At 43.1% G+C, this 18264-nt stretch overlaps 1 protein-coding gene across 1 annotated transcript in view; it reads right to left on the bottom strand.

The window, feature by feature from the left end:
* Nucleotides 1-18264, bottom strand: part of COG5 (component of oligomeric golgi complex 5) — a 1467851-nt gene that overhangs the window by 871131 nt on the left and 578456 nt on the right. The window contains exon 7 of the mRNA XM_078680311.1: nucleotides 9989-10119. Within this exon, the coding sequence (XP_078536437.1) occupies nucleotides 9989-10119 (131 nt within the window). The remainder of the gene's footprint in view (nucleotides 1-9988; nucleotides 10120-18264) is intronic.

Genomic DNA, 18264 nt, shown 5'->3' with positions numbered 1-18264 from the left:
TTTTGTGTCCCTGAAGTAGGTAAACAGGAGGCCAACAACTTGAAGCTTAATTCTAGGCATTGCGTGCCAACAGGATTCAGTAATTGAGTCCTTGTGTGAGTCTTCTTCTTCCAGCAAGAGCCAGAAGTCAGGATTCTTTTTCCAGAAGGGTCCTCTTCAGATCGAGTCTTCCTAGGTCCAATAATGTCCTGGTGAGGTGGTAGTGGAGGTGCTAGATTTATCCTGCGAACTCGTCACTAAACAGCGATTGGAGGAATGTTAAGACACAATCCTAACTTTTTTCTCGCAGTTCTCCCACCTCCATTTGCAGGACTTCTTTGCTTTAATGTAAAATTACCTTCGAGCCCCCATTTCCAGATGGTGGGACCCAGTGGCCACCAAGGAGACATGTCTTCAGCTTTCTGGCCACTCCCCTACCTGAAAAGTTCAAAACTGCCAAACTGTTTAGGTTGGTCCTGTGGTTGAATAGAAAAATCCCTCCCTGGCATTACCAAGTCAAAAGAGGTAGTGCTAAGGCTGCCCTTTGTTCTGCCTACTGTTCCTTCCACTATCACCAGATAAGGAATTCCTGCTAAGTGGTTAGCAGGTAAAACCCATTGGCTTTTCCTGGGTCTGGAAGAAAGCCATTGTCCTTCGACGAAGAGTTGTCACCGCTTCCAACCAAAGGTGTGTATTCCAGCTCTAAACGTGACAAATAGCAGAACTGGGTTTCCCTTCTACTGCGGCTGGAGCTTAACTGTCTAGGGCGGTTCTGGGAATGAACAGGAGAAGCCCTGCCTGGCATCTCCAAGTCAAGAAATTGTGCCAAAGCTGCCCATTGTTCTGCAAACTGTTCCTCTTCACTCCCGGCCAGCTTATCCATTCTAAGTGTTCAGTAGTTAACACACAAGGGCCTTACCTGGGCCCAGGGAAAGTCATTGTCCTACCAGCCAATGATGTGTATTTCGGCTCTGGAGGTGTGATGATTGGCTCAGACAGCCTATAGGACATTTTTACAATGTTACTGAGCAAGTAAAAGCTTTGAAACATTTTTGTAGGCCTTTCCAAAGTGGAGATAAAACATCTAAAGACTTTAATCCTACCTAGGCTTGTGAGGGTAAAGTCTAGCTTGGCCTACATACTGCAATAGTTTCTGGGATTTATTTCCCAGTGAGAGCACATTAGCCCCAATATATAGTGTGCCCTATTTGTGATTTATTAGCACCCCACTCATTGGGCTTACATGGCTCACTTTAACAGTGACTTATTATTATTTAAAAATAGCCTCTTCCGCATGGCAAGGACATATTTCTCTGCCATTCATCACTGCAGTGCATTTAAACTCCAGCCTATCCAGAACACACTGGTGCTCCTGGCAGAAATATGTTTTTACCACATATGTGGATGATGTAAATATAGACTGCAGTCCATATATGACATTTAACTTTCCGTGCACTTTAGGCATCATTACAGTGGACTTTACGGGGAATTTATACAGGCCAAATGAAGAGTTCCAATGTACAGCACATGTTTAAAGGGGAAGCAAAGACACTTTATTATTGTTCAATAGTGGTAAACTGTAGAGGCCTTAAGCCAACAAAATAGGATCCTTTAAACGAGAAAATCTGGGGTAACTATGCAGAAAAGGCGAATTTGCTACAACAAGCATTCGTAAGCCACCATCAGATGAATGGGAAATAGTTTTTACTAGGGTTTTTATTAACTACAGGTGAGTGAGTACAATTCAAATTCAGTATGATCTCTCCCCATTGGAAACAATGAGAAAAATTCCCCATAAGAGTGACTTGGAAAGTAATGGTTTGCCAACTCTACATATACCTTAAGTTGCTTGTGGTCAAAATATCTCCAAAGGCCAAATAGAGACTGCTCCCAAAGCCTTTAGAATTTATTTCTGCTCAGCGAGAATTTCAAAAATCTTCAGTATAGTGTTCTGGCCATTAACAACCTGAGGAAACCAATCTTCCGTCTTTGATAGGTCTGCAGACTTCTATATAAGTTTATCATAGAATGCTAAAAAACGTACTGCTGATATCTATTGTGTTAGCGGCCAAGTTATGAACATCACCCCTGACCACCTGTGTGTCTCTCTTCTTGTCACATGCCATGCTGATGCCTTTTCTGGGCACCATAGCCTGGATACTTCTTAGGCATAAACTGCCAATGCCGTGAAGTACTTCTGCAGCAGCAGTTCTTGCAAATCAGCAGTCAACTACAGCTTTCACAACTTAACAGACACATCAAAAAGTGCTCTCTTATGCCCATTTAAGAGGCATCTCGCAGCGTCATTCATACCCTTATATTCAGGAATGCATATATCTCCAGTGTAATATTTAAGAGGCTATACAGTGGCCATAAGCAGGTGCAGCTCAATGTTTCTAGTACAGAATCTGTTGATCTCTTGATGGCTATCAGAGTAGAAACATCTGACATTGCATTGATCGGGAGCTTTGATTTGGAAAGGTTACATTATCACCCTGCCACGTCAGTGTGAATAGTAGTAAAAGTATGAAACAGCGGTTCACTGTCAGGGTCAGTTGTACAGATGTGTTAGATACAGGTAAGTAATCAAATATTAATTAAAAAGAATAAGAGCCTTGGTACTCAATGAGTATCACCATCAATGCCAAGGAATTTGCAAATGTTGCACTTGTTTGAAAATCTCACAACTTTGGAGGCCCATATACCGCCTCATTCCATGGTGTATGGCCTAAAGAAAAGCTTCGTAGAGGAGTATCTTCTTCACTCTGTCGATCAATGACCAGAGGGGAAGAGTAGGACATGGGATAAGATAGTGAGGTTAGCTGTATGGAACTTCTATCCAAAACCATTTAAACAGTGTTTCAACATGTACAATAATTTGTAAACAAAACAAGCAAGCCAAGTCTATATCTGCAATGGCCTGATGGTGCCCTGTCCTCAGCAACTGAATCAGGTAAGTGGCCTTCCACGTTCACATTCAATGCAGGACTACTGGTAAACTCTTATTCACGTTATCACAAAGGTCATTTTCTGCCAAAAACAAAAAAATAAAATGAGATGTTGGCGAGGAATCAAAGGAAGTCTGGAGAAGCTTCCTTATTTACAGTTAAATAGGTCGAAGTTCTGGGATAAAATGATTTTTGAATGAGAGGAAATGGGGGCTGGGGGGTTCATAGAGTTATAAGACGCAGGATTGAGTAAGCTTTTTGTTCTGGCTATTGCCTGCAAGTGGTTCTGCTCTTCTTGTAATGCAGTAAGTGAAATCTGGCTTGATAAAGGCTAAAAAGAAGGTGATCAATCAACATGCCAAACTACATGTTTGTCATGTTGTTTGGTCAGAGCTTCTATAACTATACCGAGACTCTTGCAAAATCCTGCTGCCACATCAATATGGAGGATTCGAAATCTTCACTTGTGGTACTAGGAGAGTATGGACGTGATGTGCCTCACCTTGTGGTGAAATAAATTAGTTAACCCATGAAAAAGTGTGCCCAAAGTAGTCTCTCTCTATCAAAGGCCCCGGGTCAGGCTTCAGATCCAAAAAACCCAAAATATTTTCAAAAATGTTGAAGTTTATCCTGGAAGAATTTGATTGGGGCAGGGCCATTTTCATACTGTTAGATTTGCCTGCAGCCTTCAGAAGTACCCATCATGAATTACTCATGAAGTGACTGTTTGTTAGACCCGTCCTCCCCCAAACCTTTTGGCTGCTTACCTCCTCTCTTTGCCGATTTGTTTTGTTGGCCTTAGGACTCTGACCACTTTACCACTGCTGATGAGTGCTAAAGTGCATGTTTTTCTCCCCTATACATGGTAACACTGGTGTATACACAATTGACATATTTAATTGTCTTGCAAGTCCCTTATAAAGTGGTATACCATGTACCCAGGGCCTAAAAAATAAACTCTACTAGTGGGCCAACAGAGCACACCAATAGCCTTTCAAACCTGCCTCAGGTCTGCCACTGAATGTCTATGTGTGCAGTTCACTGCCACTTCGGATTGGCATTTAAAACCGTTTGCCAAGCCTTAAACTCCCCTTTAAATAAACACAATTCACCCCTAAGGTAGGCCACAGGTAGCCCACAGGGCAGGGTGCTGTGCATGTAAAAGGCAGGACATGTACTCTTACGTGTTGCATATCCTGGTGGAGACAAACACCCAAATTGGTTTTTCGCTATTGAGAGCCCTAATCCCCTCATAGGTTAACATTGGGAATTTCTTAATAAACATTTAAGCTATGCACCCTGATTAGAGAGGAGTAGCTGTGTTATTTTTTATATCTTTAGGATGGTATTGATAAATCCTCTTTTCGGCTGAAGTTGGGTTTAACATTATTAATTTGGAAATACCACTTTTAGGTCATGGACTTTTCTTTCTCTACTCGTACTGTGCTGTGTGCCTGCAGCCTGACTCCAATACACGTCCAGGATACGTGACAGCTACACTTTTTGCATTCCCTCTAGACAGCCATATACACTGGAAGGTTAGGTGTGTCTTAGTAGTAATCTGCATTCTGATGGCTCTTTCTCAGCACGAAGGGAGGGAGGAGCGGACACTTGCACCTGGCTAGGTAGTGTTCTGTCCCAACACAAAGGGCTGATTATGCCCTACTGATAGTCTGAAGAAAGGGTTGTGAAGAAAGGACCACTGTGCACTCTAAAGACCCTTCTTTGAAGTCACCCCCACTTCACAGGCACAACTGGGTATAAGTTCTGGGTCTCTGACCCCATCAAATCAGACACTTCTGGATTAAAATCGGACTCTAGCATAAGAACTGATGCGCCGCAGCAAGGACGGACACTGCTGGACTGCAGATGTAGAACGCTTGCTTTTCTGCTATGCTGGACTCTACCTTGCACCTAAAGTGTTCTCTAAGAGCTTGTTGGCTTGCCTCCTGTTTTTAAGACTCGGGTAAATCAAAGTCTCCACCGCTGCCCTTTTGCCAGGTTCACAGGAAGTGGACCCAGATACTTGCTGCAAAAGCACCAACGTATCCGCTGACTGCGTGAGCACAAATTAACGCATTGTCCCTGTGGGAGGAGCAGTGCCTGCAAAAACGAACGCACTGAACCACACAGTCTACATTAGGTCAACACATCCTTTGACTGCGTGGAGAAACCAGGTGCATGGCACTTGGAACCAATGCATCTGGGCCTTGGCACTTACTTCATCAACGGAACCGATGCATCGTCACCACGGAGGGATCGGCATCGACACATCACTTGACCGTGCCCTGCATCTCGCTGTTGCAACCAGGATAAGGTTCTTTGTTCACCAGGGCCTGCGTGGGACCTGTAGCCGGCCTGCACTCCATCGTGGTTGGCCCGAACTATTGACTTTGCTCCGGTCCAGCGTGACCAGATAACTCCCATTGGCGGTACAAAAGGGGGTGGTGATGGACGGAGCATCTGAATCAATCAAACACTCACACCCAGTCAGAAGATCTGGGTTTAATCCATCACCGTTCTTTAGCCTACTCTGCCACCCCAGTTCAGACATGGCTATATGCAAATCAGTCTGACCCTGTGCCTCATGGGAACAGTCCAGCCCGAACTGCCAAGCCATGCCTTCCCTGGACCGGAAACAAGCTTCCGAGGACCGGTTTCTGGCATTCCAGCCGTCTTCAGCCCAGCTTGCTTGAATCCAGTGGCAAAGTGAGCAAGGGACTCACGTCTGAGCATACCCTGCCACACTTATGGCGGCCAAAAGCGGTACAAAAGGGGGTGGTGATGGACGGAGCATCTGAATCAATCAAACACTCACACCCAGTCAAAAGATCTGGGTTTAATCCATCACCGTTCTTTAGCACACTCTGCCACCCCAGTTCAGACATGGCTATATGCAAATCAGTCTGACCCTGTGCCTCATGGGAACAGTCCAGCCCGAACTGCCAAGCCATGCCTTCCCTGGATCGGAAACAAGCTTCCGAGGACCGGTTTCTGGCATTCCAGCCGTCTTCAGCCCGGCTTGCTTGAATCCAGTGGCAAAGTGAGCAAGGGACTCACGTCTGAGCATACCCTGCACACTTATGGCGGCCAAAAGCGGTACAAAAGGGGGTGGTGATGGATGGAGCATCTGAATCAATCAAACACTCACACCCAGTCAAAAGATCTGGGTTTAATCCATCACCGTTCTTTAGCCCACTCTGCCACCCCAGTTCAGACATGGCTATATGCAAATCAGTCTGACCCTGTGCCTCATGGGAACAGTCCAGCCCGAACTGCCAAGCCATGCCTTCCCTGGACCGGAAACAAGCTTCCGAGGACCGGTTTCTGGCATTGCAGCCGTCTTCAGCCCGGCTTGCTTGAATCCAGTGGCAAAGTGAGCAAGGGACTCACGTCTGAGCATACCCTGCCACACTTATGGCGGCCAAAAGCGGTACAAAAGGGGGTGGTGATGGACGGAGCATCTGAATCAATCAAACACTCACACCCAGTCAAAAGATCTAGGTTTAATCCATCACCGTTCTTTAGCACACTCTGCCACCCCAGTTCAGACATGGCTATATGCAAATCAGACTGACCCTGTGACTCATGGGAACAGTCCAGCCCGAACTGCCAAGCCATGCCTTCCCTGGACCGGAAACAAGCTTCGGAGGACCGGTTTCTGGCATTCCAGCCGTCTTCAGCCCGGCTTGCTTGAATCCAGTGGCAAAGTGAGCAAGGGACTCACGTCTGAGCATACCCTGCACACTTATGGCGGCCAAAAGGGGGTGGTGATGGACGGAGCATCTGAATCAATCAAACACTCACACCCAGTCAAAAGATCTGGGTTTAATCCATCACCGTTCTTTAGCCCACTCTGCCACCCCAGTTCAGACATGGCTATATGCAAATCAGTCTGACCCTGTGCCTCATGGGAACAGTCCAGCCCGAACTGCCAAGCCATGCCTTCCCTGGACCGGAAACAAGCTTCCGAGGACCGGTTTCTGGCATTGCAGCCGTCTTCAGCCCGGCTTGCTTGAATCCAGTGGCAAAGTGAGCAAGGGACTCACGTCTGAGCATACCCTGCCACACTTATAGCGGCCAAAAGCGGTACAAAAGGGGGTGGTGATGGACGGAGCATCTGAATCAATCAAACACTCACACCCAGTCAAAAGATCTAGGTTTAATCCATCACCGTTCTTTAGCACACTCTGCCACCCCAGTTCAGACATGGCTATATGCAAATCAGTCTGACCCTGTGCCTCATGGGAAGAGTCCAGCCCGAACTGCCAAGCCATGCCTTCCCTGGACCGGAAACGAGCTTCCGAGGACCGGTTTCTGGCATTCCAGCCGTCTTCAGCCCGGCTTGCTTGAATCCAGTGGCAAAGTGAGCAAGGGACTCACGTCTGAGCATACCCTGCACACTTATGGCGGCCAAAAGCGGTACAAAAGGGGGTGGTGATGGATGGAGCATCTGAATCAATCAAACACTCACACCCAGTCAAAAGATCTGGGTTTAATCCATCACCGTTCTTTAGCCCACTCTGCCACCCCAGTTCAGACATGGCTATATGCAAATCAGTCTGACCCTGTGCCTCATGGGAACAGTCCAGCCCGAACTGCCAAGCCATGCCTTCCCTGGACCGGAAACAAGCTTCCGAGGACCGGTTTCTGGCATTCCAGCCGTCTTCAGCCCGGCTTGCTTGAATCCAGTGGCAAAGTGAGCAAGGGACTCACGTCTGAGCATACCCTGCCACACTTATGGCGGCCAAAAGCAGTACAAAAGGGGGTGGTGATGGACGGGGCCATCTGAACTCCCCTAGGATTAGCAGATAGGTGGTAAATAGACCAATCTTCTGACATGGGGGTGTGGGAGTGGAGGGGCAGGCTGAAAGCCCATCACACTACCAGAGAAAAAGTGAAAAAAGGAATGGGGTGTGGTTCTGGGCCATCCTAGCATTCTGGGCACCAGACAGTATTTGCTATAGTGAATGTCCATATTCTTCAGGCTCTGGGTCAGCCAGCAACCAGGGAACCCCACCAACCTACACATTTCCGAAACCTGAGACCAAAGGCAATCCAGGGTGGTGTAGCTTGAGTGGATCCCATTAAGTTTTCTTACCAAGTGTAGGCTTGTGAACGTCTAAGATTGGGAGGGGAAAAAAAAGACTATTTCCCCCCATATTTTTGTGACAGAGAATGTGCGCACTTCCAGCCAATTGCCAAAGTATTACCACACCGCGTTCCCGCTCTTCTCCAGATTTAATAGCTTTCTTCAATGGGTGTGTGAACCTAGTGCACGTCCAAGCAAGGGACAATAACTCACTGTTAACACCACATACACTTTACACGGTTCAAGTTTTGACTCGTTTCTGTTGCAGGCGAAAAGCCCAGCCAAACAAGTGGGGTACCATTGTTAAAAGTAAAAGTGCAGGAACACTAAGTGGTAGGAATTTGCCAATCCCCAGACATTCCAAACTTTCCCTCCCAAAAGCCCAACAATTTGTGAAGAATATGATTTTAGCCTACTTTTGATGTTTGCAGGACATTCATAGTAAGAAATCATATTTGGAAACATGCAAGTCACACCACCGTAAACCCCACTGGGTGTCTAGTTTTCATTTCAGAAATGTGTGGGGTTGTTAGTTGTTCTTCGTTGCGGATCAAGTCTAAAATTTGCAGGTTCTCACATTGCCAGTATGAGCAAATCTGAAAGGAAAAATCTTGATGTTGCACCAGTGCATTTTAGGGGAATTTCCATTCGCGGGCGATTGGCCCACGACCACCAGTGAGGTATCATTTGTATTAGAAGACGTGTGGAATCCCAGAATATATAAGAAAAAAAGTTTATCTTCCTCAATTTTAGAATATTTCAAGGATCCGGAGGGGTGGGTCCTAAAAGAGCCTTGAGTTTCGATATCAATCATACCAAATACCATTGGGTGGACAATCCGCTCTTTGCAAGATTCTCTGTGGCAAAGCAGTGTAGAAAAGGAATTTGTCAAGGTGTACAACCTTCCACATTAAGATCTGCTATGCATTAGCTGAGAAGCAGCTTCTGGAAGGAGTGAGGGCCTATTCCACCATGGGCAAGCCTACTACCACTGCACTGGCGCGCAGAGTGCTTGAACTGGCATCTGTCATGCTGTGACTTGGGCGTCAATACACAGTTTCACAAAGGACTACTGCCTCGACAGACCGGTCCGATAGGAAGGGCTTTTTGCTCACTTGGTCCTGCATGACTTTATGATCTGAGTCAATCCACAGACTCACCCCCATGGGAAGTACTTCTTTAGTATCTATTCTAAGCGAGAGGATTCAGGCAGATACTCTAAGTTAAGATTCCTGAATGTCTTCCCTCCTTCCCGAATGGTCTCTCTTCCAAACAAAAAAGTCCAATTCTAGGAATCTGGACGGAATAAAGTTGGCACTGAGCCGCACAACGCCACCTACCGGCACGTAGGACCAATGCAGTAAAATCTTTAGGATCCACTCTGGCTCTGTACCACAACATGCAAAAAGGTATAAAAATAATTGATTACCACTTAGAAAATTGCAAAAATTGTACTGTGGTAAAAACGGTTATGCCCCCTACCTCCCCCAACTTTGATACTGAATGTTGGGAAAAGGGTGCTCTTACCAGAGCAAACCTTTTGAGGATGCCATTTTTCCAGAAAAACATACTTTCATGAACAGCACATTTTTAATATTAAAAACAAAATAAAAAAAGTTGCTAGATTTGGGGTATTTTCTCAGTTCCCTCCATGGGAGTCTACATACTCTGGGTACCTTTATAATCCCCAACATCCAAGATGCAAATTTGGCCTGGATATTTCTTGTGGAAAACACATTATAAGAACTTTAGCATGAACTGCCTAATCCTCAAAAAAGCACTGTGTGTGGGTAGGGTGCAATGGCACTTAAAGATTAACACCTTTGTGCACTGAACTCTACAATGTACCTCTTCAAAAGTACAGGTACGTTTTCTTTAACTTCACAAAAGGTTAGATTTTTGTAACTTAAACATAACAATGTTCTGTCAGAAGTGTATGCATAAATACAAATGAATATATGCTTCTTACCTGCGTCTCAACTCCCTGCTCGAGTAAACGCTTCGCTTGATTTTCCACCTCTAATCGTGCTCTTGCAATAAAAAGTAGGTCGTTTTCAATTACTTCAATTCCAGAGAGGTCAATTCCTTGTGACAAATAATCTGCAGAAGCAAATAAAAAAGCATATTTAAATGAATGTCACATTTGACTGTGATGCAAGGCCAATATGAGTTAATGTTATACACTGCTTTGACCCTTTCCAAGATTATTGCGCCTTTCAGACTTATCATTTTTAGCTCTGTATCCACAGTATCACACCACCTCAAACTAAAACTGTCATCAAAAGAAACCTCACATGAGCTCCTGAATCTATCTCAGTAGGTGCTTAACAATCAATAGCTGTGCATAGCTTTTTATGAAAATTGGGTATTTATTTCCTACAATACAGCACCATATGTATGTATGGCAGTGTAAAAAAGAGGATTTTATATGCTCACTTGTGAAAATTCAATGTATGACAGTTCAAGAGAATAAGAGCAAGCATTACACTCTCCCTTCTGCAACTAGATACAGAATGGCAATAATCTCTTCAGTTTGATGTGACCTTCAAGAATAAAAGACTCATTTTGAATCAAGTAAGCAAAGTCAAAAACATCAATATTCTTTCATGTGTACAGCCTTTACATAGTTCTATCCTCTCTGTATCTTTAAGAAACAGATCTATTTTAATGTGGATATTGCGCAGGATTTTCTAAAGACGTCCAATCTTATTTCTCGTATACATGGTCAAACTATGGGGAGGTTCATGATTTACTTAATGATCATGCTACAAGGAGGATTTTTTTTTAAGTGTAATTTATGTCAGAATATAAATGCTCTAATGTTTGGCAGAGTGCTGGCGACAATGCAATTATCTCAGTTCAACACACACAGTAATACTTAGATTTTTTTTCCCTAATCATTGCAGGAGCTAACCAATCTGACACCTCAACTGGAGTAATCAATCAAACTTAATTTACATAATAGAATGTCCTCAAGGGTTCCCTATTCAGGGAACAATGGCACATTTTCCCAAAATTTAAATGGACGACCAAAGGAGCTGTATTCCAATACTCTCCAAATCACACATTTCCAGCCCATTGGAACCCATGTACCACGTATTTATTTATTTTATTTATTTCAAAGGTTTTATATAGTGCTACTGGACCCGAGATTATCAGAGAGCTTTACAAGGATGGTGAACATAATGAGATAAAATTAACAATTAAGCGAAAAAGAGTTACAGTATGATAATGCATTCAACAGGGCTAAGGGGGCAAAGAAACAGAGAGATAAAATTAAGTGGAAAGTAAATATTAAAAGTTAGGAGAGAGAGGGGGTGAAGAGAGGGGGAGAAAGAAAGTGAAGGGATTGAGAGGGGGTGGGAAGAGGAGCGGACAAGGGAAGAGAGAGGAGTGGACATGTTCAGAGTCAGTAACATTAGATACCCCAGTATTTGTTGAGAAGAAGTACTTTGAGTTCCTTTTTGAAGAGAGGGTAAGAGGGGTTGCAGCGAAGATCCTTAGGGAGAGAGTTCCAAATTGTAGGAGCGTTACCAGAGAACGCACAGGATTGGGTCTTTTGACATTTGAGTCTGGGTGGGATCAAAACAAGGGAGTTTGTGCTCCTCAGGGACCTGGAGCAACCAGTTTTGTGTAGTTTCGTTGTAAGGTAAGAAGGGGTGTTTTGGTGAAGAGCTTTGTGAGTGATGCAGGCAATCTTGTAAGTGGATCTTACTTCTATTGGGAGCCAATTGAGATTTTTGAGGACAGGGGAGTTGTGATCAAATTTTTTACAATCAGAGATGAGTCTCGCAGCTAGATTGAGGACAGATTTAATCGGTGCAAGATGGATTTTAGGGGTGCCAGCCAAAGTGGCGTTGCCATAGTCAATCCTGGAAAGGACAAGCGATTGGACAACAAGTTTGAAATCGTCTGCTGGAATAAATGGTTTAAGTTTCTTGAGGTGGAGAAGGGTGAAACGCGCACTTTTGGATGCATTTTTAATGTGGGGGATCAGATTTAGATTCTGGTCGATACTGATGCCTAGAGATTTGACAGAATTAGAAGTGGAGAGTGGGCAGTTAAGAGCTTTGATGTCCTTTATCCAGAGTTGAATGGGAAGGGAGTTGTTTTTGGGGGAGAAAAGGATGATTTCAGTTTTATTTGGGTTCAATTTGAGATGGTTCCGATGGAACCAGGTTTGAATTCTGGTCAAGGTCTTATTGAGGTGGAGAATGTCTTTGTGGGATTTGATCTTGTAATATAATTGGGTGTCATCGGCATAGAGGTGGTAATTGATATTAGCTTGTTTGAGGATGAGGGTGAGTGGTTCCATGAACAGATTGAATCGGGTTGGGGAGAGGATGGATCCTTGAGGGACGCCGAGTGAGACAGGTTGAGGTTTAGAGAGAAAGTGGCTGAGCTTGATGTGCTGTGATCTGTTTTGAAGGAATGAGGAGAACCATTTAAATACATTGCCATCTAATCCGAACTGGTCTTTGAGAGTGTTGAGAAGGGTGGGGTGGTGGATGGTATCAAATGCAGCTGAGAGGTCGAGGAGGATTAGTAATGAGGAATCCCCTTTGTCAAAGGAGCGATGAATGTTGTCAGTGATATTTAGCCTAGCAGTTTCTGTACTGCATCCCTTTCTAAAGCCGGATTGAAAAACATCAAGGAGGTTGAAGGAGGCGATATGTTTCTCTAATTGCAATAGGACACATTTTTCGAGGGCTTTAGAGAGGAATGAAAGGTTAGAGATAGGGCGAAGGTTGTTAAGGTCATTGGGGTCAGCAGTGGTGTTTTTGAGAATGGGTGAGATTTGACCAAGCTGAAGGGAGGTGGGGACACAGCCAGTGGAAAGAGAGGAGTTGATGATTTTGGTCCATATAGGGGCAATGATAAATTTAAGTTCTTGAACCAAAAGGGCGGGAAGAGGATCTTTGGAGTGGGAGGAGGGTTTTAGTTTGGCAATGATATTAGTGATTGTAGATTCAGATACTGGACTAAAATCACTCCATGAGGCATTGTTTTTAGCAGGGGGGCTTATTTACGGAAAGGTATCTTGTTGGGGGAGAGCAGGGAGGGGATGTGAGGGATCGAGATGTGTGGAAAAAGTGGACGGAGGAGAGTTAGGAGTGTTGGGGAGGGTGTATAGGGTGGGGGTAGGTTGTAGTGAGAGTGGGAGGGAAGAGAAGGATAGTTCGATCTTGTTGATTTTGTTCGTAAAGACACTGGCAATTTCTTCGCATCTGTCAATAGAGGCTAATATTTTAGGAGGGCCAGTGGAGTTTTGTTTTTTAACAATGTTAAAGAGTTCTCTAGGGCGGTTTCTGGCTTGATCAATTTGTGATCGTAGAAACGAGGCTTTCTAATTAAAGATATGTTTTTGTACTGGGCTCTAGCAGTTCTAAGGAGAGCCATATTGTCAACGGTTGGATGATACTTCCAAACCCGTTCAGAATGTCTAAGGGTCCGTCTTTCGTTATTAAGTTCAGAATTGAACCAAGACTTAGGAGGGTTGCTTTTTTGTTGTTTAAGTTTGATTGGAGCAATTTGGTCGAGGGCATCAAGAATAGAAATGTTATAATGGTTAGTTAGGTTGCTGGTGCTATCAGAGAGAGGGGGAGAAGTAAGCGGGCCTTAATTGTGGCTTCCAATTCGCCAGGAGGAATAAGGTGAAGGTTGCGTGTGGATTTCTTAGGTAAAGAGCTGATGGGGGCGGGGTGAGTCATGGATCTATTCATGGTGAAGAGGATAAGGTAGTGGTCAGACCAGTCTACTAGAAGTATATTTGAGAGGGAGGCCAGGTCTTTGTTAGTCATAATAGCATCAAAGGTGGCACCTTTGTTATGGGTGGGAGAATGGCAGAGTTGGGTCATATTGGTGATGTCCATGGTATCATTAAATAGGATGACAGTAGGATCATCATTTTTGTTCCAATGGATGTTGTAGTCACCGAGGAAGAGATTTTTAGAATGTGAGAGCGATGATTGTATAATAAGATCAGTCAACTCTTCCGTAAAGGAGATGTTATTTCCAGGGGGATGATAGATAGTGTGCAACCGGGTGGGGGGGGGAGTCAAGCATAATGAGATTAGCGCAAAGGTATTCAAAGGATGAAGGGTCTTGCAGATGAACGAGCGAGATGTTAAGTTCAATTTTAAAAATTATGGTATGAACGATATGTCATTAGCAACTATACTAATCTGTCCCAACTATATGCACTCCAAACATAGATGTCTACCTGTGAACACTTTTTTGAAGTCAACTATCATGGCACACTGTACTACACAGAATTGAAATTATTTTACAATTTAGCCTAAGCTCTCTCTGCCATAGTACCCCCAATAAAGTCTTCTTTTTAGTTACAAATACTATTACGAGACTGAGTATGCGTTATTTCACTTTACTCTCTCTTCATTCATAAAACACAGACAACTTAAATGGATTATCTCTGCAGCCACTAGGCATGTTGTAAGGCTTCCTCCATCCCTTACAAATTCACGACCAATTACAGAGAACTTGGGCACAGAATCCATATAAGTTCTTCCACAATAACTGGCACTACATCAAATGGCAAAAACATTAAGTTATTCACAGTGAGTAGAACATCCCCTACTAGTTCTTCTACTTTTCTCACCAAATATGAGTCAACTTCACCACTCATTTTAGAACTTTTAGCAAATACACATTCTTCTGCAAATCCTATGAATTACTTAGGAGAGAAGGGCAGTCTTTAGAATAGGCCAGAGGCATTGATTTAACAGACCTGTAGCATAAACGGACATTTACTCCTATTTAATCAACTTTACTGATGCTCACCTTGCTAACCTTCTATTGCAGATCCCTAACATACATTTAGTTTTTTTCAGAATTACTGCATATTCTGGTTTTGCCTGAGCATGCCCATTTTCAATTCGTTCCTAGTTTCTCTCCACCCTAATATATGATGCACATCATGGTGTGTTACACCCTTTTCACTATTAGCAATTGCTCCTGCAAGGTTACGTCCACTTGAAAACAGTTCTTAAAAGCATTAGTGCTTTTACAATGAAATACATATTGATTACTCTTGCGCCGCAACTGCAGTTATTACATAAACTCAAAAACAAATCCATATTTGATGAATTCAGCGAAGGATGATGATTCTCGTGAAGGATGATGATTCTTAATGCCAGTGTAATGATGTTCAATCAAACATCAATAAATATCTTTCAAAGACGTTTTAATTTAAATAGTATAGCACTTCCTCCTTCTTGCTTACTTCTACATTGGACTGACGCCACTTTTAGAACACATCTAGATTCAACTAGCCAATCTCCGGAAAAGGCTGAGTAGTACGAGTGTCCAAGGTAATGCAAGACTAGAGCTCAGACATCTACATATACAGCTATATATGTCCATATTAAAAGGCCCAACAAAGACAATATCACACAGGCATCCAGATTGTTTGATTTTCTCTGTAACCACATTTACTCACATACCCTTTGGGGCCCTGCTGACATTGAGTCTAGGGGATCAACCAGCAAGACATTGGGGACCCCAGAGTTTACACTTCACTTAAGTCACATTGAAAGGCTAATTACTCCTCTCCCAAAATAGGCAAACCCTAAGCATAACTGACCTGAATTGAATGCAGAAAGGAGACTGCCTTACCTAAATAAATGAAGCGCCTATCCTAGTAAATCCTATCTCTAGATATTCTTCGGTGATTTTCTAAAGCCTTCTCATTGGCCAGTCCACAGAGCTACCATAAAAGGAATAAATGCAGTCTAGTGCTGGAATGCAGATATTGCTTACTTAGCTTGTGTTAAGTAGCCATTGACTCTCATGGAGAGTATATCCATATCTTATCCTGGGATCGATGCTGCCCACTGAGTGATTGGAACTAACTAAACAATTAAGAGTAGTGCAACTGTAAAAAGATGCACCAGCCAGGGTTAGAATGGTGAACAATTTCAGCTAAACTCAACAAGAACAACCTGGACGGGTGACATAATAGAAGGTGATGCACCCAATGGAGAAACGTCCCAAAGAAGGCAAATCACAGGACTCTGAATACCTTTACAGTACCACACCTCAACAGTCCAGCTCATTGTAATGTTGCTGCACTGGCAAACTGCATAAAGAGACGGGCCAATAGCAGTACAATGAGTAATTAACACTTTTACGCTAGTCTTCCCTTAAAATCACCATCTACAGCTGCTGTGACCCTATTCACTTTACTCTACCACGTTCCTACCGCAACATTTGGTCCTGTTTACTGTTTATTGGAAAAGCAGCAGCACAAAGCTATTCTTGAGTCCGTGTACAATTTGGCCATCTGCTAGATATCAAGGCAGAGTTACACCACTTCGGCTTCACTACCTGCCGATCAGGCTACCTTGGAAGGTTTGAGTTGTGGACCAGCGATAACAGGAAAAAAGTGACATGGGTGAGTGAAAATCAGCGAGAAGGGGATTAAATAAAGAATTTGAGATCAGAAATGTATCTAGGGTCCCCCTGATCACTTTGGAACTGAACGTGCAGTGGTACTAAGTTCAATAATTGAGACATGCCACAGATGGGACATTTCTATGCTTAGTCCAGGTATTTCCATAAGGGGTCAAAAAGGCCTGAGCCATAAAAGATTTTTCATGATATCAATGCCAGATACATTTACAAATAAAGCATTTGGAGCAGTATCAATAAGCTTCGCATGGAGTCAAAAAAATGAACTGTCATACAGCCTTTCTCCAGTGCAACTCAAAACTACATGTCAAAAATCTGTTTATGTCACGCACACAGAAGTCTACCAAAACCAGAGCAGTAAGAGAGCCCTGTGTTGTAAACCACCTACACACAATACCCTAGTAGTATTTAATAACATGCCAGGAACGAAAAACAGACAAAACTGCAATCACACAGCATATGCCTCACTGGCAGGGTTTTTTCATACTTTTTAATGACATATTGCCACATCTCTTAAGTAACAAAAGTTGTGACTACAGTACCAGAACCCCCCACCACTCATTTCAACACCCCCAACCCTGTTACGATGTATAATTGTTTGGTTCTGACCCAGCTACGTGACCCCCATTTTAGCCTTTTACTAGTGACACAGAGACTGCGATCCATGGGATAGAGGTTCACCATTGTGGGTTCTGAGCATGCATAATTCCACCTCAATTGACAGTCTAGCAGAGATGTATGCAAACATTTGTCACATAGGGGAGGGGCAGACTTCACGATTAACAGTGAATTTCATACACAGCAATGCAAAGAGGTTTTTAAAATTGTTTACGATTGGAAATGTAATGTGAGAAAAATGGCATACTGGGGCATTTTTTCAAGAGAATAATACTAGAATCAACAATCTAAGGATTTATGATGGCATGACCTCTTTAGAAAATATTGTACCGCAAAGAAACAAACCATTATTTCTCTGGCATCATGACTTTTACAAAATAAAAGCAGGAAATAACAAAAGTTGATATTTTATAGTGTGCAGTGTTGTTGTTTGGTGCTAGCTGCTTCGCAGCATTTAGAAAGGGTGAAGTAACATCTGTCTTGTTGCTTAACAAAGACTTTTGAGTTGTCGTCATATTTGATACAAGGTCATGATCTCATGAGATTTCTGATACATTGATCACATCACAGGCACTAATCTTTAATAACACAACATGAGTCAAAACACAGAACGGAAAACTAGGAGGATTTCGACCTTAGCTGTGAAGGGGAGATGCATCTGTAATTTACAATAATTCCAAGTATGTGTGTATTTAAGAAGAGTTTCTGTTGTTCATGTGGTACAGCCGTCACATGTTTTGTGGTTGAAAAAGGACGCTCCTTCAGGGCTGAGAGGATAACAATCAGAAACTTCAAAAGAATCCATTTAAAAACAAAACCATTTATGTGGGTCAAGTATATATAATTTGAATATTGTACAGTGTATAAATCCTTACTAGGTATTTATAACCACTATGTTTAGCACCAATATATAGAAAACATTTAAAAAATGTAAATCCCTATAGATATTCTCATTGTACTTTATTATATTAAATTTTTTGTACTTATTAGAAATTCCCCACAGGCACTGAGGACATCCATGATAATATGCTCTTTAAGAGGAATTAGTGATAAGTGGAAACTACCTCTACTAATTACTTAGGTAACAAAATTTTAGGTGCACTCGCCGTTTTGGGTTTAACAAATATGGATGAACGTTAACTAATAAACCAATAGGTCCATATAGTCCCAAGTTTCACTTCTAACAACCTCCATTGT

The sequence above is a fragment of the Lissotriton helveticus genome, chromosome 1_1 (genome assembly GCF_964261635.1).
Source record: "Lissotriton helveticus chromosome 1_1, aLisHel1.1, whole genome shotgun sequence".
In the NCBI taxonomy this organism is placed as follows: Eukaryota; Metazoa; Chordata; class Amphibia; order Caudata; family Salamandridae; genus Lissotriton; species Lissotriton helveticus.
Note: the sequence above shows the minus strand (reverse complement) of the source record. Positions and strands in the feature narration are given on the sequence as shown.